The sequence below is a fragment of the Xenopus tropicalis genome, chromosome 9 (assembly GCF_000004195.4).
Source record: "Xenopus tropicalis strain Nigerian chromosome 9, UCB_Xtro_10.0, whole genome shotgun sequence".
In the NCBI taxonomy this organism is placed as follows: Eukaryota; Metazoa; Chordata; class Amphibia; order Anura; family Pipidae; genus Xenopus; species Xenopus tropicalis.
Window position 1 is genome coordinate 68,857,558 of NC_030685.2, and position 23,529 is coordinate 68,881,086.

At 39.5% G+C, this 23,529-nt stretch overlaps 1 protein-coding gene across 1 annotated transcript in view; it reads left to right on the top strand.

The window, feature by feature from the left end:
- LOC100489744 (bile salt export pump) overlaps positions 1-23,529 on the top strand; it is a 32,907-nt gene that overhangs the window by 2,303 nt on the left and 7,075 nt on the right. The window contains exons 2-21 of the mRNA XM_031893650.1: positions 3,029-3,092; positions 4,442-4,680; positions 4,959-5,043; positions 5,487-5,620; positions 7,013-7,184; positions 8,372-8,496; positions 8,989-9,163; positions 9,241-9,354; positions 9,640-9,750; positions 10,345-10,470; positions 10,667-10,870; positions 11,740-11,910; positions 13,442-13,622; positions 14,694-14,772; positions 16,234-16,363; positions 16,612-16,767; positions 17,792-17,896; positions 19,267-19,428; positions 20,039-20,242; positions 22,489-22,730. Coding sequence (XP_031749510.1) covers positions 3,029-3,092; positions 4,442-4,680; positions 4,959-5,043; positions 5,487-5,620; positions 7,013-7,184; positions 8,372-8,496; positions 8,989-9,163; positions 9,241-9,354; positions 9,640-9,750; positions 10,345-10,470; positions 10,667-10,870; positions 11,740-11,910; positions 13,442-13,622; positions 14,694-14,772; positions 16,234-16,363; positions 16,612-16,767; positions 17,792-17,896; positions 19,267-19,428; positions 20,039-20,242; positions 22,489-22,730 — 2,979 coding nt within the window. The remainder of the gene's footprint in view (positions 1-3,028; positions 3,093-4,441; positions 4,681-4,958; positions 5,044-5,486; positions 5,621-7,012; positions 7,185-8,371; positions 8,497-8,988; positions 9,164-9,240; positions 9,355-9,639; positions 9,751-10,344; positions 10,471-10,666; positions 10,871-11,739; positions 11,911-13,441; positions 13,623-14,693; positions 14,773-16,233; positions 16,364-16,611; positions 16,768-17,791; positions 17,897-19,266; positions 19,429-20,038; positions 20,243-22,488; positions 22,731-23,529) is intronic.

Here is a 23,529-nt window from a genome sequence, read left to right on the forward strand (position 1 = left end):
ACCTTTAGGATCCTTGGACTCAGATAAGGAATCATGTATACAAGTCAGTAGTGCAAGGTAGTGTTACTAAGTTACTTCTAAATACATATCATGGCTTCCATTATTGTGTTGTATGGAGAGAAAAGAGAGCAAGCTTAATACCAGTGGTTCCCGAACTGTGGGTCTGGGCCTGGACTTAAGGCTATGTAGAAAATTGGGGGCAATGCCTATTTTCTGTACAAGATATTACTAAATGTCAAGTTTGATGGTCAGAAAGTCTGTAGTTTGGGGGTCAGAAAGTTTGTTTCCTGCCCCATATGTTCTTGGAACTGTTACTAAGTGGTTCATTTAACATAACATTTTTCTCACACCTGTCATCTTGTCATTAGGTAAGGGACTTGACCAAGTATTGGACCTCAAAATAAAGATTGCACCAAAATTATATGACCACCATTGGTTTAGACTCATTGGTCAGACATTCACCAATCACCACCATATGTGCCTTAGGCTTAGATTACTATGGAAAGGGGTGACAGGTGAAAAGGGGTGTATTGACCATGCCCACGTGCTGTTTGCCCATAGCCTAAGCGGCTGCTTTGTTTTTGTTATGTTACAGGCTATGTGTAAATCCTTAGACATCTATATCACTTGCTGTGACTCAACAGGAAAGCTGTTCTGAATATACAACTTTTTGTTCACTTGTTGCCTTCCCACAGATCAGATTCTCCAGTGTTTTGAATGTATAGAATATTTATCTCTGTCTTTGCATGGTTATCTGTTGTTACATCAAAGTACTGCTGTTTTAGGCTTCTATGGTTATCGGCCCAATGCAATTTTTTTGCAAATTCTGGCAGTGAGCATTTGGCCTATGGTTTTCTGGTGTGCCCCTGGCAGATAACAGAAGGAATTGGGGGAACAGCCTTGCAAAGTGGGGTCAGGGTATGAAGGGTTGCATTGGCAGAACCAAAGGAACTGTTTATGTAGACATGCCAACCTGCTTCATTTAGGCAGGTCTTCAACCTCCCAATTATTGGGGGGGGTGTAATTGAGCACTTAGGGGAAGCACATTTTCAGAGCTCTTGTGTACCCCTTTGCACTGTGCTCTGCACTAGGCCCTGGCCTTACTGCCTGCCTTAGGGAAAGTGGTAAAAACAGAGCCCCAATGTGGGCTGAGTGTCCTGCCACTCCCTACCATGCATGGTTGCATATGGTGCCTCCTCTCTTGGATCCTGTCTGACTAACACAGTCTCTCCACTCTGTTTTGAGGAGCAGAGGCCTATGGTAATTTGCAAACGATTGAATGCAGTATGCTAAGAGCAAAAAAATGGCAGATTGGGGCTAATTTTTGCACTTTGCATGTTGCCTTCAGCTTTGCAAATGTGACCTATTGTCTGTTTCCCTGGCAGAAAACTCAGGAGAGGAAGTGAGCACGTCGGTGCAGCCAGTAGCAGCACTGTGCCAGACTCCATTGCCAATCAATAGAAACCTTATTTAACCTTATAAAACCCCATAGTCATTACTAATGCACCATCAGTCCATCAGTTTTGGTGTATGGTCCACCAAACGTACGGAACAATAATAAGGGATAAAAATATGGCAATATTTATTTTTAAGACCTCACATTCCCTTCAGAGTCCTAAATTTAATGGCCAAATGGAAAGATCTTAAAGCTTGATGATGGCAAATTCAAATTCTTGACTTGTCTGAAGTTTCTGTAATTTTTTTTTTATATTTCTAAGTCATTAGGGTAGAATTCTAGGGCATTTATTTTTCTGATCAAGAAAATAAAAATGAACTGGGAAGACTGTAAACAGAAGTTATAAATAAAACATTACCAGCCATATAAGTTGTTAGACCCTTGGTACAGCAACATGGCTGGGAGTATCTTCCAAACCACTCCCATATGCTTAGTCATATTCCTTAGAGGACTACTGTGTATATTTTAATAGCTATGGGTTCATTGCCTTATGTGCCATTAACCTTTCAGTGGGACTAGAGGGCAAACCTTGGCCTATAGCTATTGTATCTTTGATCTCAGAGACTTTTAGTATTAGTTCCTTATCAGAGGGCAGTCAGCACAATAAAGATTAGGATGCTGTTGCTTTACTCACAAAGAACAATTTTACATGGGTTAATGTCATAGTAGACATACAAAGTCTGAATTCATATTTGAATACAGGTATGGGACCAATTATTCAGTATGCGGGGGACCTGGGGCTTACTGGATAATGAATCTTTCCTTAATTTGGATCTCCATACCTTATGTCTACTAAATAATTATTTAAACGTTAAATAAACCCAATAGGATTGTTTTGCCTCCAATAAGATTAATTATATTTAGTTGGGATCAGATACAAGGTTCTAGTATTACAAAGAATAGGTAAATCATTTTTAAAATTTTTAATTATTTAATTAAAAAATGGACTCTATGAAAGATGGCCTTCCTGTAATTTGAAGCTTTCTGGATAACAGATTTCCAGATAACAGATCCCTTATCTGTGCTGGGCATTTTTGGTAGTCTGAATGGACTGACATGCAAGCCTTGTTGGTTCTGCTGTAGTATATGTTTGCCTTTAAAATATTTTTAGTTGACTCCCACTTTCCATGTTTTCATGTTTAATATGCATCAGTAAATATTTTCTATGAATACAGATTGTATATCTCATAGTGCTGATACCTGCAGTACAAGGTGAAGCTTTAGAACTATAGGCCACTCCAACTTTTTACCAGCTTTGGGTTTAGAAACAGAGGTAGAAGTCACTGGGTACAATCAAGTTTGTACTGGGACCCAAAATAGGCCCTGGCATTACAAGTACACAGAGGCCCAAACAGCCCCCACCAGCCCAATAAATAGTGACTGTCTATGGCATCTTACAGCAGCCCCTTTGGCATTTGCCTGAACCCACAGATTGCCAGTCTGGGTCTGGGTGCAACTGTTGGAAAGTTGTATACTCTTATGCCCCACCTCTTTCCCCCATGTTATATAGTTTACAAGTGTCAAAGTCTGTAGTCTGTATTTCTAACAGTTTCTCCATTCACCTTTTACCAGGTCTAAGAAAGAATTAAAGAAGAAGAAGAAAGAAAAAGAAATCCGTGTTGGATTCTTTCAGTTGGTAAAAATGTATTGTTTGCTTACTGCGCCCGCAAAGAAAATATATATTGTTATAAATGTTTGGACACCACTTTTAGGCGTATTCACAGTTTTAAAAATGACAGGATCCAAGTCCACAAGCATCTGGGACTCAGGCAATGACCCTTATGTTAAAGGAGAACTAAAGCTTAACTAAAAAAGTAGGGCAGAAATGCTGTACATTATGTTTTGGGCTTCTGTACCAGCCCAATGCAACCACAGCCCTTTAGCAGGAAGATCTGTGCCTCCAGAGATGCCCCAGTAGCTCCCATCTTCTTTTCTGTTGATTCACTGCACATGCTCTGTGCTGCTGTCACTTACCTGAGCTTAGGGACCCACTCACAATATACTGTATATACAGAATATAAATGCCATAATATAAGGTTGACAAGTAATTAATAGATATTTACTACATGGCAACTCGGAAACCAGTGCGATTAGAGTTTAATAATCAGCTCTGTAGCATCAGCTTATATGACAAACCTCATTTTGTACTTGATAATTTGCGAGGACCCCTAAACTTAGCTTCTCAACAGCCGCCCAGAGCCCACTGAGCATGTGAGTATCACTGACACTGACACTGACACTGACTGACAAAATCCAAGATGGGGAGCTTCTGTGACAACTTTTAAGGCCTGAATTATTGCTACTATAGAGATGCTAAACCTTTAGGCTGGTGCAATAAGTTCGGTATATAAATTATGGCATTTTTAGCTATATTTATTTTTAGGGTTTAGTTCAGCTCTATGCAAAGTATAAAAACCATGCACTAGAAATAATATGTATAATGGGATCAAATAGAATGAGGGAGAAAGATAGGTAGATAGATAAATAGATAGATAGATAGATAGACAGACTGATAGACAGATAGATGATAAATAGATAGATAGATAGATAGATAGATGATAGATAGATAGATAGACAGATAGATGATAGATAGATAGATAAATGATTGATAGATAGATGATAGATAGATAGATAGACAGACAGACAGACAGATAGACAGATAGATGATAAATAGATAGATAGATAGATAGATGATTGATAGATAGATAGATAGATAGATGATAGATAGATAGATAGATAGATAGATAGATAGATAGATAAATGATTGATAGATAGATGATAGATAGATAGATAAATGATTGATAGATAGATAATTGATAGATAGATAGATAGATAGATAGACAGATAGATGATAGATAGATAGATAGATAGATAGATAGATAGATAGATAGATAGATAGATAGATGATAGATAGATAGATAGATAGACAGATAGACTAGCTCTCCCAGTATGTCATATCCTAACTATCCTTTTTTTTAACTCTAGTTCCGCTTTGCATCTGCAACTGACAAAGTTATGATGGTCATCGGAGCCTTGTGTGCCTTAATCCATGGTGCTGCCCAGCCATTAATGCTTTTGATCTATGGTATGATGACTGACACCTTTATTACATATGACAGAGAGACACAAGAGCTTCAGGATATAAATAAGGAATGCATCAATGATACAATCTGGTGGAAGAATGGAACTGAATACATTGTAGACAACAGCACAGTGGCCTGTGGGTAAGATATAAATACTATGTAACTATGGGTGTTTTGGCTCTTAGTTGTGTTAGGTGCGGGCAAAGCTCTATAAATCTGCAGGGGAATGGAGGTCCATTACCTAGAACTGGACATGGACTGTGGCTGAAACTAACTATTGGTTGATCAAACTGAATTTTCTTATTCATATAAATACTCCATATTTTAATTGTGAGTCAAAACATCCAAACAGATGTGGTGTCTGCATTTACCTGTTCTATTCCATCTAACACATTCTACTCTCACCTCTTACTCGACAGAACTAACATTGAAAAAAAGATGACGGAATTTGCCTACTACTATATCGGTATTGGAATTATTGTTCTGGTTCTAAGTTACTTTCAGGTAAATACACAAATACATACAGTATGTTTATCCATTCCTAGCACCACAGCTGTGCACTTTCCAGATGGAGCCCAAGGAGAATAGTTCAGTCAGGGGGCAGAGACTTTCAAAGTCTCTCATTTTTATGCGTATTTCCGCTACATGTGCCTTCACCCAAGCGTATCTCATTCATTCGGGTGCAGGCACAAGTAGGAGGCATAGGGCGCTTGCCGAAAATATCCACCATACGCCTTGTCTGGCATTTACTTACTGTTAATAAATTAGAACGCAGAACATGGAACTCCACCGTGCAGATTGATATCACCGTGTACAATGTTCCATTCAAGTGATAACAATGTGGTTAAATATGACAAGTTACCTTTCCCCCCCAAGCTATTGATATAACATGGTTGCAAGGTGGTTTTGTTCAGATCATCATGTTAAATACATTTTTTTCAATATAGATTTCGCTATGGGTCGTGGCGGCAGCTCGTCAAATACAAATTGTCCGCAAGGAGTATTTCAGGAAGATAATGAGACTCGACATTGGTTGGTTTGACAGCAATTCAGTTGGAGAACTGAATACAAGAATTTCTGAGTAAGAATTATGACTGAATGAAATTTTACTATTTTTCCTTCTTTGAACCTTTAGGCAGTTTATTCTGTAACTCTAATTAGTTTAGATTATTATAATTGTACAGAAATGTTACAAGTACTAATCAAGGCCAATGTTATACCCTTACGTAAGGTTCCTTTCCCATTTATTAACCCTTTAAAGTGCCACCTCTTTTATATTAGTATAAAATAACCGTTTAAGGAGAAGACAATGCCTTTCCTTCTCCTTTAGGGTAAGAACCCATGGAGTAGTTCAGTCGCCCACAATAGACCTCTGCAACTTTGCACAACTTCTTATTAATGAAGAGATGCAATTGCCTTTCCACTGGTAACTCTTATTGTTGCCGGTGGAAAGGAATTTCGGAGCGGTTAGTCGCCCGCAATAGCAGAGATCTATCGCAGTCGACTGAACTGCTCCATGAGTCCTTAGCCTTAAGCAGCAAAAGTGTAATTACTTCACCATTCTTTGTTGTATATAACTTCTAAGAAGGTTTTACTTACTATGCTGGGGGTTTCAGATATCTCTAAACCTCCATTATCCACTTACTGTCTAGTCACTTGTCTCCACTGTCATAATCCACTTGCAATAAGTTAGCAGAGGGCAAAGGGTGTCCTATTGTGATGGCTTGATGAAATTCACCACTAAGGGGCTGATTTACTTACCCACGAACGGGTCGAAATGAGTCCGATTGCGTTTTTTTCGTAATGATCGGTATTTTGCGATTTTTTTGGATTCTTTACGAATTTTTCGTTACCAATACGATTTTTGCGTAAAAATGCGAGTTTTTCGTATCCATTATGAAAGTTGCGTAAAAAGTTGCGCATTTTTCGTAGCGTTAAAACTTACGCGAAAAGTTGCGCATTTTTCGTAGCGTTAAAACTTACGCGAAACTTTGCACCTTTTAAGTTTTAACGCTACGAAAAATGCGCAACTTTTCGCGTAAGTTTTAACGCTACGAAAAATGCGCAACTTTCGTAATGGATACGAAAAACTCGCGTTTTTACGCAAAAATCGTATTGGTAACGAAAAATTTGTAAAGAATCCGAAAAAATCGCAAAACATACGAAAAAGTCGCAAAATGTTCGTTTTCAAGTCGGAACTTTTCCAATTCGGGTCGGATTCGTGGGTTAGTAAATCAGCCCCTAAGAGTTAGTATAACTCCTCGGTGCTATAGTGGCGGTCTGTATCCCCCAACTAGCAGTCAAGATGCTAGTTGGTACTAATCTGCTCAGTCAAGCAATCAAAATGCCCTTTGAGCTTTAGCTTGTACATAGAAATGCCATGAAATCATGTCAAAGGCTACTACACACAATTCTTGAGGAATTTTTTCTGTTTCTGTCAGATTTTAATGGAGGATCTCTATTTGTGTTATAGTGACATCAACAAAATCAACAATGCCATCGCTGATCAAGTTGCCATCTTCATTGAAAGGATTTCTACATTTATCTTTGGGTTCCTAATCGGCTTTGTTGGAAACTGGAAATTAACCCTTGTAATTGTGGCCGTCAGTCCACTAATTGGCTTAGGAGCGGGATTGATGGCAGTGGTAATTAATTGCTTTTCTTTCTTTGCTTCTTTGACCCTGAGGATGGAAAGTAGCAGTGTGGGCCATAGAAAGCTCAAAGCTATAAGTCCAGTGCAGTATCTTTATTAAACGGGGGCCACTAAACTGTAGTGAATGTTTAATACATCTTCACAGTTTTCACTATTATATACAGTAGTTGTTTATATATTATATAGTTGTTTATATATTATATAGTTGTTGATTTATTTAACACTTTTTTTGTTAGTTCCTCAACCTAACATTTCTTCTGGCTGCAACCAACACACTCATGCTGTGAGTCACTGACAGATTTCACTTGCTCTAATTGGTTTCTTTCAGTATGAGTCAGCAATTTGCAAAGCACTAATGACAAATGGCATGATTGGGCAGTAGGAATAAACTCATAAACAGCGATGATTCCCCTTCAAGTTTTTTTAACCAAATGTGCATAGTTAATGTTCCAAATGTCCAGCTTTTATTAGGCCCCAGAAAAGTTATACAAGTCCTAGAGTCTACTGTTATGATGTATTCTAAATGAAAAGCAAAACAATTTAGAAGGAAAAGAATAAATGAGTCTGACTAACCAATGACTAACCAATCAAGGAAAGGTACAAAAGGTATTACAACTGTACCAAAGAATCTGAAGTCCCCTGGGCTGGTTCACTACTTTATAAAGGTGCATTGACTCAAGACAAGAGGCTTGAGATTTTGCCCATTGTGGGTGCCCAACAAACTGGCACCCCTCCAGTGAGTTTAACTTTCCTTGTCATTTCAACCAACACTTTAAGGAAATCCTTAGAAAGAACATGAGCAAATGACTCAAGAATCAGGCCCTAAAGGCCATTACTATGTATACTATGTGGACTAAAGGCATCTGCATCTGTGGAGAACAGGCAAATACTGCCAAAACTGCATAAAGTGTGCATTTTCTGGTCAAAACCCACACCCATGTGTGCAAAGAGAGATGGACTACCCTTCTGTGAATGTGGACATATATGGGGAAGTTTAGCCTGTATCTGCATTGTCTATGCCGGTGGATAGTAAGCCAAAAGGTTAAAGCTCTAATTATATACAGGTACCTCAGTAACATAGTAGATGAGTTTGAGAAATGACAAGTCCATCAAGTACAGTGGTGCATTTTCATTGTGTTTTCATTAAAAACGTCCTAAACCTTAATTTTATGCTTCAAGGCTGTGGCCAGGCTAACAGGCCGAGAGCTAAAAGCATATGCCAAGGCAGGCTCAGTAGCTGATGAAGTCCTTTCTGCTATTCGTACTGTGGCGGCTTTTGGTGGAGAGAAAAAGGAGGCTGAGAGGTGAGAAATACATACCTGTGTTGTACCTTTGATTAATTCTTACACGTGTCGGTGACTAGCCAATAATTCTTATCAATAAGGCTGGATTGTGGATGAGTGATGAGATATTTATATGATTAACACTCACAATCAGCTCATTCTGTTGGGTTTAAAAAGGTGCTCATGCACTATTTGAACTGCCAAAAATAACTATATATTTATGCCTCCTGTGGGGAACATTTCCACGCCCCTTTATTTATTCAACCCCTCCCTTACCCTGGTCCACGTTGAAGGGATGGTTTCTAAGATGTGATGTTTCTCTGCTTTCCATTGTGGGTGGTGAATAGATTTTCTAGAGAAGCAACAACTTCAAGACCCAGCATGCATTACTTATATTGATATCACTATATATTTTTGGTTTAACATTACATTGTGACTTTCATTTTGAAAATTGATTATTATATTAACGGTGCGTCTCCATTATACCATAAACTGCCCTTTGTACTTCTGCAGGTATGACGATAACTTGGAGGAGGCACAAACTTGGGGCATTCGGAAAGGGACTATAATAGGCTTTTTCCAAGGTTATATGTGGTGCATTATATTCTTATGTTATTCACTAGCATTTTGGTATGGATCCAGGCTGGTAATTGAAACAAGAGAGTTATCACCAGGAAGTCTTCTTCAGGTAAGTCAAATAGGTATAGGGTACCTAAGAAAGATATATACAGTATACCGTATAACACTTCTGTATTTAACTCATAGGTATTCTTTGGAGTCTTAGTTGCTGCAATGAATCTAGGCCAGGCGTCTCCTTGTTTAGAAGCATTTGCATCTGGGAGAGCAGCCGCAACCATCATTTATGAAACCATAGACTTGGTAAGACTATTCATAGTGGCTTTACCTTTCAGGACCACAGTTTGAGCCCTCATAATAAGAAAACAGATATATGAAATACACTAGTAACAGCCTCTCTGCTATAGTTCTATGATTATCCAGAATAGAAGATAAGTATCTCCCACAAATCTCCCAACCCACTGCTCGAGCTATAGTAAATCTTCCCTAAGTTTGCTTTAATATTTATTTTTGGTAAGATGTAGGTGATTTATTCTAAGTAAGACCCCCATTATTTAAACTTTCATTATTACATGATTTTATTTATAGAATCCAGTCATTGATTGTATGTCAGAAGAAGGCCACAAACTGGACCAGGTGAAAGGAGACATTGAGTTCCATAATGTCAATTTCTGCTATCCATCCAGACCGGATATAAAGGTATGAAACACATGACTTAAGCTGGCCATACACATTCAGATTTTAGTCTGAAACCAACATTCAGACTGAAATCGTAGGATAAAGCCCTTAAAATACAGAGGATGTTCTGAACATGGAATAGTTGGCAAACACCAATCACATGAAAGTGACTTCCACTGTAGGTCCCCCGAGGATATAGTCCAATACACAATACATGTGCATAATTTTTCATTAACCTGGCCGATCGACTGGACTAAACAACCGATCACCATGGTACAAAGATTATTGGGATGATAATTCAGAGCCCCAGATGGTTCCGAAAATCATACAAAACTAGTTTTTTTATGATTATATCGGTACATGTATGGCCAGCTTTATTTATAAGCTTAAAATCAGGGTATGTAAAATTGAGGCTTCACTGTATACCATCAAAGTCCAAATGATGCATTTTAATGGGAGTTGCCTATTTATTAAAAAAAGTTTTCATTGAACCTGAAAAACACATGAACACACTAATCAGAACTTCACAGATATAAATATTATTATTATTATATAAAGAATGTTGTTTTTTTAATAGAAGAATATGAATGGTTTTTCCCATCTCCAACTCCACAGAGTTTAAGTGATCTCAGCATCTCCATTAAACCGGGAGAAACCACGGCTTTTGTTGGACCCAGTGGTTCAGGGAAAAGTTCTGCAGTTCAGCTCATCCAGAGATTCTATGACCCCACAGATGGAAAGGTAGAAAAAATGTTAATGGGAAATTTGCAGTCTCTTGTTTTCAGCTGATAAGCTTCAACTCTCATGTGTTAAACATATGCAACATACTATAGGATATAAAATTCGTATTGAAGTACATTTAAGGTATATTACAGGTATTTAATCTAATATTTGTCTTTTTTCATAAATATTCTTATCCCTGGATGACGTTTTGCAGGTAACATTAGATGGACATGACCTCCGTACACTAAACACCAAGTGGCTGCGCTCTTTAATTGGGATTGTGGAACAAGAACCAGTGTTGTTTGCTACGACCATAGCCGAGAACATTTCCTACGGGCGAGATGGAGTCACTATGAATGACATTGAAAAGGCAGCAAAAGACGCTAATGCCTACAATTTCATAATGGATTTACCTCAGGTAAATTGAGGCAAAGGAGATTTACTACAAAAGGCTCAAGAGTTGAAAACACAAGTTAATCCCCTAGTAGCAATTGGTTTGGGATCCTCACATTAAAATAAAAATGATCATATGCTAGTCTTCTGTTTGTCAGGGGACAATTTCTGTGTTTAATTGAATTTCCTTCCCTGTTCAATGGAATCTGCCATCAAAGTCTGTAGACTAGCCAGCTGTTAGCTCTCTCCTTGTAAGTGGCCATCATTATACTCTTGAATGGTCCTTTGCCTACGTTGCCATAAGACTGTTCTAGTATTGTGCATGTGCACTGTCTGAGCCCATATACTGCCCTAGAACGTTCTAGTCTCATCCACTGATTAAGGTATAGTTGGCCTTCTGTCCCTCCTTCAGATCCTTCTATTCAGCTGACAGACCACTGCTTGAATTTAAGAATCCCAGTTTTCTCCCTGCCAAGCCATTGCATTATGGTTAAGCTTACCATATTCAGTAAATAAGCTTGTGTGCCAATAAGTAGCTAATCACCCAGTTTTCTAAATGATCCAAACAACCATAATTTTGCACCAATGCAGTGCAATGCAGTTGGCAGGCAATGGGATTTACCACCCAGCTCTATCCAATATATGTATGTTTCCAATCTGGTACTGTGAGGAGATAGTTTTGGGTCCATAAGTCTAGTGTTTTTCCAGGAATAAGGAAGAGTTACTACAGTAGTAGCCAGCAGTGCCTCCCGTGTTCTATGAGATTCCATTCCCAATCTAAGAATACATTGGCTTTTATGACAACAATAAATAAAAAAAGATATTTTATGGTTATTATTGATTTTAATAGTTAACTAGCTCTAACCATTGCATTTTATTGTACCTCTGTCATAGAAATTTGACACTCTGGTTGGAGAGGGAGGAGGCCAGATGAGCGGTGGGCAGAAGCAAAGAATTGCCATTGCTCGAGCCCTTATCAGAAATCCCAAAATCCTCCTCTTGGATATGGCCACATCTGCACTTGACAATGAGAGTGAAGCTATAGTGCAAGAGGCTCTAAACAAGGTAAGCAATTTCTAAGGGAACCAAAAATGTAATATAATGTTATTGCTGTGTGAGGAAGGGTCCATGCAATGCCCAAATCTCCGAATCTGCCATCTGCTAGATTAATCTTATGTGGCTGGGAACTTCTAAATTAGAATAGAAGCTAGTATGGCTAGTACGGCTCATTCAACTAAGCTAATAGAATTATTGTTGCAACATGGAACAACTTTTTGTGATACTAGTGGTCGGATTACATGGTTTTCTTATGCAGAACCCCTAGGGCAGGGAATTCCAACCTTTTTTATTTGTGAGCCACACTCAGATGTAAAAAGTGTTGGTGAGCCACACAAGCATGAAAAAGGTTCTTTGGGGATGTCCAAAATGGACTGTGATTGGCTATTTGGCAGCGCTGTAAGGACTGCTGGCCTGCAGTTGGCTCTCCTTGGAGTAAAGCTGTGAAGTTGTGGCTCTATGGTTCCAAAACTTGTCTTCAAGCCAGAGATTTAAAAATGGGCACCTACATTGAGGCCACTGAAAGCAACATCAAAGGGGGTGGAGAGCAACTTGTTGCTATTGAGCCACTGGTTGGGAGTCACTGCCCTAGGGGGATCCACTGGCAGAGAAGGATATAACAAATAGTAGTATAAATACAGGGATGCATGGGATGTAGTTGAAACAGGGTTATAGGGCTTTAATATACCTTGTGGCCTCTAAGGTCAGAATCACTAGCATCCAGTGGTACTGATTGCATGGCTAGATTATCATCATTATCAGCAGAACCTCACTGATTTCTCCAGTTTCATACCATCATTTAAATTACCACCTGGTTTCTAGAGTTATTACTATTAGCACCTATGCAGCTAAGGATCATATCATCGCACACACAAGCAACGAGCAATAGGTTTTTGTCTTCACTGACAAAATTCTAAAGTGAAACATTAAAATTAACCAGGGTTCAAATATGTATTCCAGTCTGTAACTATTACGGCACAGTAAACAACAGTCCATTATACAGTACATGTTATAGCAATGACAGCTGCTTTGTATGGGTAGTAAGAGAAATAGAGCATATCAGCTGATCTACTGCCATGGTAAAACCAGAAGCAACTTCTTATCTTATCGGTATAATCTCTCATCATTATCTCTGCATTTAATCTCTTATCTTTTACAAACTTTCTAAATAGCTTGGCAACAACATATGTAATTAAAAGCAAACTTGTTAGCTGTAAAATTTAGGGCTATGGTAAGTGGCTACAATAAAAGTAACTCACATCTCTTACTGCATTGGGAAGTACCATGAGTAGCCCAAGGCCACCCAAAATGTGCCAATGTTTACCACTTAACATAGAGGAAGTATATGTTTTTGTCTATGCATTGAGAAAATCTGGGATGGTTTCATTGCAAAGGAAAGTATGACCTTATTTGACTCAAAAGAGGAGGCCCATGTGAGCTTATAAGGAAGCCTGTGTTCAAGGAGTTCATGGCTGCTTTGGCAAAGCTAAACCTAAATAGGCTGAAATTCATTCTAATTGCTATTATCTTCTCCACAAAGGTACAGAGTGGGAGAACAACCATTTCCATCGCCCATCGTCTCTCCACTGTCCGGACTGCGGATATCATTGTGGGATTTGATGGTGGAAGAGCTGTGGAAAAGGGAAACCATGAAGAACTCATGAAATTAAAGGGGGTTTACTTTACGCTGGTCACCCTACAAAACCAGAATAACAGCTCCGGTAATACAAGTTACTTAATAAACTGGATTATAAAGGACGAGCAAGTTTATATTTATTTTAATTGGGAACAATAGCTGTTAGTAATAATTATATGAAATGTTTGTTTTCAAACCCTTGCCATGCAGCAGAATGAGGAGAGAGTTTACACGCCATAATGGTTTTTCTTCCCTCTTCAAAAAACGTACATGCAGGTTACTTGGCCCTTGATGAAACTGACCCTACTGTGAGTGAGATTGGGGCAATAGATAGCAAGGCCCACTGGGGAAAGGAATGATGTAAATGAGGAACAATCTATGTAAATATGTCAGTACTATATCCAATAAATAAAGGAAAATAATATCATGTTTGATGGAACTCACATAGTCAGAAAGCATTGCATGGGTAAGAAAGCACTAAAAATAAATACAATGATCATCTCAGTGTTTAGGATTGGTGCTCCTATGAATGCTGAAATAGTCATTGATTGTATCGTTCCACCTCAAACCTATTCAGGTGTTGTATCATCTCTCATCCAAAAGAGATGTTGCTTCAGTTATTTGGGTCCCCTTGGACCCATTTATGAGTCATGGTGGCTCATAGACGACTTATTTGTAAACCACATGATTCCCGTACTTTGTGTAAAATAACATGGCTCTCTGCCCTTTGTCAATCAGAGCTGTCATATTTTCTAGTTCTTAACACCTAAATAGCGTTATGTGCTTCCTTCTTATGTAATAATAAGCCATAATTGCACAGTCATCTAATTCTGTTATAAAACAAGATATCTGTTATGGCACTGGTGGGCCAGATCTGCACCTGTGATGGGCAGCTCTGAAATGCATTTTATTATTAAATGAAGATCATCAGATCTGCAGTGCAGGTTTCAAAGGCCATAGGTTCTACATTTCCAGTTATCTCTTTAATATCCACAGCAATCATATTAATGTGCCAGTACCTTGCAGTGCAGATCATAGAGCCCCTGGCACTAAAAATGGTTTTATATCCATCCTTTTCAAGACTGGCTATTTTATTTATAAACATGGTGCCCTGTTTCCTGCTTGTTGAGCTTATTTTATTTTTACCTTTTTAAAGCAGAAAAAACTGCCACTGAAGACGTTGCAGCAGAAAAAGAGAAACCTTTCATCAGAGGAAGCTATCGCTCAAGCTTAAGGTTTGTAGCTTGTAGACATTGCTTGACCTCCCTGCCACTGTGCTTGGTGTTATGATTGATAATAAATAAATAGAAGGGGTTTCTGTAAAATAAATGTCAAAGTTTGCATCAGGCCTAGCAACCCATAGCGATCAGTACATAGCCTGTATTGCTTGCCAATTTAAAGGAAAACTTTTAATTGGTTGCTGTGGGTTACTAGAATTGGTACAACTAAATAAATTGCCCCAATGTGACTTTGATGACTAGGCAAGTATGAAAGAGCAGAGAAACTAAATAGCTGCATGTTATGACTAGTGTATTTTTGACCTAGGACAGTTTCACTTGAAGTAAATCTTTCTGATATGTTTAGCAGGATCCCTAAGTGAAATTATATACAATGGTTCTTGGACATTTTTTTTTTTTAGCACTCAGAAGCTGAAATAATTCTACCATAAATCTTAAATACATTTCAAAATGAACCAAGTATATTTTGCCTAAGGTAAATAATATTTGGGATAATGCTCCCTCTGCTGGCCATGAGAAGAGTATTGCAGGAGGACTATGGACTATGCACTGTCCCTACTATCATTACATCAGTCATCTCATTGTTACATATTAGGCAATTTTTACTTGGTAGTATAACCCTTGAATTGAACTTCAAAGGGCGGATATAGTGCCGTTTAGGTGTGTAACAAACCAGAATAATTATATATACATATAGAAAATCATACGACACCTATTGACAATCATATGGCACCATATTAAGAGCGTCAAGTACAATCATTGCCAAATGACCTTGTGGAGCTTAATTATGTGACTAACATTGCTACTACTACTGACATTAAAAAGCAGAAATTGCACAGTAATCCCAATGGTAGGTAACAATGACTGCCATAGCATTAAAAAGAATGGTTCTTCGGGCCTGGAACTAGGAATAGGCAGCTGATGCGGGGGGAGGGGGGGCAAAATTTTGATGGAAAAAGTAAATTAAAGGCTGGCGCATGGGGGTATTGAGAGGGGTGGTTTGTGAGTGACAGGAGCGGCTATGCAATTGCTCATGCAATTAAGTATGTTTAGGTTGCCTTGTTTGGAGAGGTAGGGATGCACAGAATTCTTTTTAGAAGAGGTTTAAGCCCCATTTAATCAGTAGTGTTGGTGCTGGGTGCACAAGGAATGCAATACACACAAACAAATGTAAATTGTATCAGTATTTAGTTGTATGGCCCTAAAGTAAAATCACAGATGATTATCTTTCCTTCTACAGTAGATTCATGTAGTCTTAGTCCTAAAGAAGATATCCCTAAAGAGATGTCAGAGCAATGTTTGAATTAAATCTCTAATTCCAGTCAATGCAATTCCATGAGTATAGATAGGTCAGTATGGGTTGGTGTGTGCTGGGTTTACTTGGAAGGGTTTGAACTTGATTGGTCTTTTTTCAACCCTATGTAACTGTGTAACTATGTAACTATGTTTCTCTTACAGAAACACTTTACGCCTGCGATCTAAATCCCAACTTTCCAATATATTCCCTGTCCCCCTTTCTGGCACCGTAAATGGAACAGCCGTGCCAGTGGAAGATGAAATCATGGAACCAGTAGAGACTAAAGAAAAGGTAGGGGGGTAGATATAGAAGTAATAGACTCTGGAGCAATGTTATGATACCGTAAGTGTAGTTAGGTGGCATAAAACTTCAGTCCCAGAAAATAAAGCTGATTATTTAAAATCCTTGTAATGAGAGTATTGTATTGTATGTGATTGTGTCTCCTTTTAAAATACCCTTTCTTATTCTCTTTCCTTAAAATCATGGCTTATTCCCATTGACATATTTTTTCTCAGTATCAAATGTTCCCCTCCCTACAGGAGAAGAAAAAGGGAAAAAAAAACAAATCAGTTATCGGGCGAGTATTAAAATACAACACAAAAGAATGGCCGTATCTCCTCGTTGGATCCATTGGTGCTGCAATTAATGGAGTGGTTACACCCCTTTATGCCATCCTGTTCAGTCAGATATTAGGGGTAAGGCCTAAATTCACTGCTCTGTTTCATATTCATGATAAAGCTTTTCAAAATGCATACTATACCAGTGCTGTCCAACGTCTGTGGTACCGAGGGCCAGAATTTTTCTGGCCTACATAGTGGAAGCATAAGGCAGGCAGAGTATGGCACACACAGGCAGAGTAGGGCAGGGAGAGTATGGCACACACAGGCAGAGTAGGGCAGGGAGAGTATGGCACACATGGGCAGCATAGGTCAGGCAGAGTATGGCACACACGGGCAGCATAGGGCAGACAGAGTATGGCACACACAGGCAGCATAGGGCAGGCAGAGTATGGCACACACAGGCAGCATAGGACAGACAGAGGATGGCACACATGGGCAGCATAGGTCAGGCAGAGTATGGCACACACGGGCAGCATAGGGCAGGCAGAGTATGGCACACACAGGCAGCATAGGACAGACAGAGGATGGCACACATGGGCAGCATAGGTCAGGCAGAGTATGGCACACACGGGCAGCATAGGGCAGGCAGAGTATGGCACACACAGGCAGCATAGGACAGACAGAGGATGGCACACATGGACAACATAGGGCAGGCAGAGTATGGCACACACAGGCAGCATAGGACAGGCATAGTATGGCACACACAGGCAGTACATACAGTGATACAATGCTGGCACTGCTCCATTGCTAGCAATGTTTATAAAATTGCTTACATGAAGCACAATTTTACATATGAGTGGTTTTATACAATATATTGAGACCTACATTGTTTGGGGTATAGTTTTCCTTTAAGTTTAGATTTCCAGACATATGTAAGTCCTGCAGTTTAGGAGGCATAAACATATGAGGGCAGTATTTCCCAGCCTGAGACAAAATGCCTTTGGAACACTGTGCCGGTGAGGCCGGTCACTTATATATAGGAAGAAGCTCTATCATGTGCATCCGTGACTAAATGGCAGCCATAGATCTACAGACAATTGGCAGTACAGCATTGTTTCATGTTTCTTATAACATCTATTAAATTTTTATTTCGTTTTAGACTTTTTCACTGCCAGATTTGAATGAACAAAGGAGAGAAATCAATGGAATTTGCATTTTATTTGTGATCATTGCGGTCGTATCCTTTGTGACACAATTTTTCCAGGTAATTCAGTATATAGAAAGCAGTGGTATACATTGGTAAATCATGGCATTCTGAGTATGTTCTTTAAAAGATCAACATTTCATTTCATTTGTATAAAGGTATGGGATCCATTATGCAGAAACCTGTCATCCAGAAAGTTCTGAGTTACAGGAGAGCCATCTCCCATAGGCTCCATTTTAATCAAATAAATCAAATTTTTTAAAATTGTTTCCTTTTTCGCTGTAATAATAAAACAGTACCTGTACTTGATCCCAACTAAGATATAATTACTCCTTATTGGGGGGAGAACAGCCCTATTGGGTTTATTTCATGGTTAAATGATTCCCTTTTCTCTGTAATAATAAAACAGTACCTGTACTTGATCCAAACTAAGATATAATTACCCCTTATTGGGGGCAGAACAGTCCTATTGGGTTTATTTCATGGTTAAATGATTCCCTTTTCTCTGTAATAATAAAACAGTACCTTGTACTTGATCCCAACTAAGATATAATTACCCCTTATTGGGGGCAGAACAGTCCTATTGGGTTTATTTCATGGTTAAATGATTCCCTTTTCTCTGTAATAATAAAACAGTACCTTGTACTTGATCCCAACTAAGATATAATTACCCCTTATTGGGGGCAGAACAGCCCTATTGGGTTTATTTCATGGTTAAATGATTCCCTTTTCTCTGTAATAATAAAACAGTACCTGTACTTGATCCCAACTAAGATATAATTACCCCTTATTGGGGGCAGAACAGCCCTATTGGGTTTAATTCATGTTTAAATTATTTTTAGCAGACTTAAGGTACAGAGATACAAATACAGAAAAATCCCTTATCCGGGAAACCCCAGGTCTCGAGCATTCTGGATAATAGGTCCCATACCTGTACCAAATGTCAGTGCTAATTAATGGTGTAAAAAGGGATATATCTATATTTTATTTCATGTATGTTCAGTATTTACAGTTCAGCATGCAGGTAAATAAAACAGAATTATTTATATGATTGTGACCTAAGGCTTCTCTGCCTCCCTTGCAGCATTTTGCCACCATTTCATTGGGTGGAGAGAGCAGCAGTTCGAGTTGTGGATTGAGGGTCTGTATTGGATACAGGTCCAGCTGATTAGATCTGGCAGAGTTAAATGCAAACTTAAGTGGTAGGGCCTGACCAACACAACTACTTTTTATAGTGGGCAATAGATTTCTGGCCAAGTAAGCAAACATAGCTCAAAGTCTGAAATAGGTCTAGTAACTCATAGCAACCATTCAGCAGATAACATTTACTGGTCATAATGTCATGTTATGTTCAGATTAATTGCAATATTTAGGAATTATAATAAAGTGGCTGTGGTTTATGCTACATGACAGCACATGGTTCTTTTCAGGGCTATGCATTTGCTAAATCTGGGGAGCGCCTGACACGGAGATTAAGAAGGGTTGGCTTCCAGGCAATGCTTGGGCAAGAAATTGGCTGGTTTGATGACAATAACAACAGCCCCGGAGCCTTGACAACGAGACTCGCCACAGACGCTTCCCAAGTCCAAGGGGTAGGAATGAGTAGGATATTTGTGTCTATAGAAATGTTACAATGTATTTGTATTGTGCTTGCCTCTGTATTAGGGTTGGCACCTATGGTGGCAGCAAATGGCAGACAAAGGACGCAGTGATGATAACTTTGGGGGCCCAAACTGTGATGTCAGAGGATGGGCTAGTGATGTGTAGGGGTGGGCTAGTGAAGTTGTGAATGGGGTTATGGTGTCACGTGCCTGGGATTGGATAGAATTTTGTCCATGTTTTACAATCCTAAACAGGACAGGAGACTGTGTACTGTTGAGCTTCTTGAAAAACCAGGCCGATGGTTCAAAACCAGACGAGTGTCAACCCTAATCTTTATGTACAATGTTATAAACCAGCAAAATTAAGCCCTAATGGTACAGCCAATTGCAAAACAACTGTGTATATACATATTTACAGTTACATTAAAGTTACAGTTACTTTTAAAGTTTAGGGGTCATGGGTTGACTGAAGTGGGTAAGAGGGGTAAGTAGGATGAGATGGAGAGAGATAAGTGCAGCCATTCCCAGTGATATCAGCACACAGTTTTCATGGCTTTGATTTCCTTGTCTTGGAGTTTAATAAACTTTATTTCTTATTTAGGCCACTGGATCTCAGATCGGAATGGTTGTGAATTCCCTGACAAACATCGGGGCCTCCCTGATCATTGCATTCTACTTTAGCTGGAAGCTGAGTCTGGTGGTGCTTTGCTTCCTCCCATTACTTGCATTGGCAGGAGTGTTCCAGGCCAAAATGCTCACAGGGTTTGCAAATCAGGACAAAAATGCACTGGAGATGGCCGGAAAGGTAACAACTTGGTTACTGGAATGGATAAAGCTGTAATAATGCCTGTATATTGTGTGTAATTGTGCCTGAGCTAATATTGGCACATGAAGGTGGGACACAAATGTGTATTTTCAATGAAATGTGCAGGGGAGCCTTGTACCTTATACCCAGTTAATGCCAGGCATAGAAAGTGCCACCCTTGGACCAATGGGGGTCAATCGCTATGCATATGGTTATGTGTGCACATGGTTTTGGACCTAGTGTTTGCATCCATTTATAGTAGAGAAGTCCACCTTGTTTATCTTTTTATAACTAGCTAAAGGAACAAATTGATATATTTAAAGAATATTAGGAACTAGCCGCAGATTATGTAATATCCTGTCACTTGCACTAGTGAGAAGGATATGAATATGAACTTGTCAGGGTTGTCTTCTACTTGTATTGGTCCCTGGGCCCCATTATTTATATAAAGCGGCACCATCTAACCTGCAGCCATTCAACCCCTAAATCAAGGTTTACATGACTTTGAACAGCCACAGGTTGGATGATTATTCTGCTTTGTTCCAGGCTCCACCACAATTAAAACACTTACCATCTTGCCCTTTCCTTTCTGTGTTCTACTATACCCACCATCCCACACTTTCTACCAGCAAACTCTGCTATCTATGGACCCACTACATGCTGAACTTGAGCCCTAAAAACAGATTGAGAGCTGGCCACACATGCACTATGCCTGCTTATTTCTGGCCAGACTCTATGATAGATGATGGGATTATGCTCATATAAAAAGTCATTGAGCTGATTAAGCACTAAAGTGAAAAGGGAAAGCCAGCATACTGCATGATTCTGGAAGTACAGCCTATCAAGCATCAAACTTCACAGGTCCATACATCAGTTCTCAGGAAGCTGATTGGTTGGATCAGTACATTAGACCAGCCACGTGTGCCACTATATCAGCGGTTCTCAACCTGTGGGTCGGGACCCCTTTGGGGGTCGAACGACCCTTTCACAGGGGTTGCCTAAGATATTTGGAAAACACATCATTAGGAATAATTTTATGATTGGGGGTCACCACAACATAAGGAACTGTATTAAAGGGTCGCGGCAATGGAAGGTTGAGAACCACTGCACTATATTGATGGGTTCTCTAAAATTTTGCCCTTGTAAAATCAACTTTGCTAAAGTCACCCTGATTGAATCCTGGGCTGTCTCTATAGGGATTCAGATTTAAAACTTTAACCACAAAAGGGAACTATTATCTAATGTGAAAAGATCGGACAATCCCACCTGTAGGGGGTAAGGACATGGGGATGTATTTGGTGCTTATTAGGGCCCCAAATGTTTCATTTAGATGACAAAATGCCAGTAAGGCAACAGCTGTGGGGGGAATCCCTGGCCTTATAGAATATCATGAAACATTGGCAGTCCCTTATCCAATAACACACATATCTGCAGGAAGACTTTAAGGATAAGTGAACTATTGAACTTCTAAATTGTGTAAAACACAAACTAATCTCCATTATCTCCTGACAATCCTCTTTTCTAATGTAAAGTACCAAACCTGTGAGTTCAGGTCAGAGTACAGGAGGCTGCATGTTAACTGATCTGGGTAATAAGCATGAGGGAAAGGCGCTGATCCTGGGACTTGTCCGGTTGCTTTTTGGCATCAGGATACCTTCCCATGCTGAGACATATGGATTTCCTAGTTTCTCTGGTTGCTGGGGGTGGCTGGTATGCAGGCAGGTGGAAGGGCCCAATGGGGTCAGGGCCCACCAGGATTTTTCCTGGTATCCCAGTTGGCCAGTCTGACCCTGGGGGTAGACGTTCATATATCAGGGATGTGTAACCTGTGATTCCTAAATACTGCTCAGTTATTTCTCCCACAGCTAAAGGCAAGGGGTTGTGGTACCATAACTACTGAAAGGCTGCACACATTATAGGATCCATACTACTGACACGCTAATTTTTTTACTTGGTTATAACAGTGTGAAAATTCCCTGACCCTTCTGCTATAACTTCCCATAAAAGCCACAGTAATCACATGAGAACACTGGAATTTAATTTATATTTATATTTATCACCCTCCATATATAACAAAAGGGGTAAAGTTTGCCCAGGTGCAGGAACCAACAGCAATCAATGCTTTTAAATGCTAGATATTGATTGGTTGCTAGAGGAGACTAGACCTGTAGCAAACTTTGCACCTTTTATTACATAATCTACCATACTTCTAATCAGTTATTTCACGTTTATGCCTCATTTTTCAGGTTTCGAGCGAAGCAATTGGCAATATTCGTACAGTTGCTGGACTGGGAAAAGAAACCATGTTTGTGGAGGTCTATGAGAAGCAGCTGGAATTGCCCTATAAAGCAGCTGTTAAGAAATCCCATGTGTACGGTGCCTGTTTCGGGTTTGCTCAATGTGTCATATTCATGGCCTATGCGGCGTCATTCAGATTCGGAGGATTTTTGGTCAATACTGATGGGATCCACTATGCGGTTGTCTTCAGGTACTAAGCCAGAATCCAGGTCTGGTATTGTCTGAAAATACCAATATACCAGTTCTGTGAATCCAGTGTATTCTCTGGAATGTCAACCTGGGCAGGGAACCTGTAAAATTCCATTGGTGTTGATGGCTCCAAATGCATTAGACCCCATAGAACCACTTAAAAAAATCTCTTTGTTGAGTTTTATTGGGTCTTGAAGATTCCCCCATTGCAGTCAGTGTCTGAATGGCCTATTAGGGTTCTGGGAAAAAACAGGGTTGGACTGAGGTGTGTAAAGCCCACCGGGGCTGCTACCCCAGGGCCCCCCATACCCCTTCTGGGGCCCCCCGCATGTGTACCTTATACTTTGTGGTAATCAGGGATGCGGGGAGTGGCAAGGTGCAAGGTTTTCTGGTGGGTTCCCAACACTGACTGCAATTCATCAGACTCATGAGAGTATAAGTGAAGTCAACTGTGCCTGTGTATACTGTGTGTCTTTGACCCCTAGCAAAAGTTATTCCTTCAAACAAATATATGTTTAATTCTACTTTCTCCCTATATGTGTTGATACAACTGGATTTCCTGACCCATGTGATCCAGCAATATAGATATTCATAACTCTAAAAGTAAAGGTTGCTGATATTCATCAAACCCCCAATTGTATGCAAAATAGTAGGAAAATACTTCTGGCGCAATAACATACTATACCACCAGATGGCGATAAATACAAATAAGTTTCCAACTTTGTGATTATTTTGGGATCCTATCCATTAACAGTTCCATAAACTTTCCCTTATTTTGCTTATTACACTACCCAGCCCTC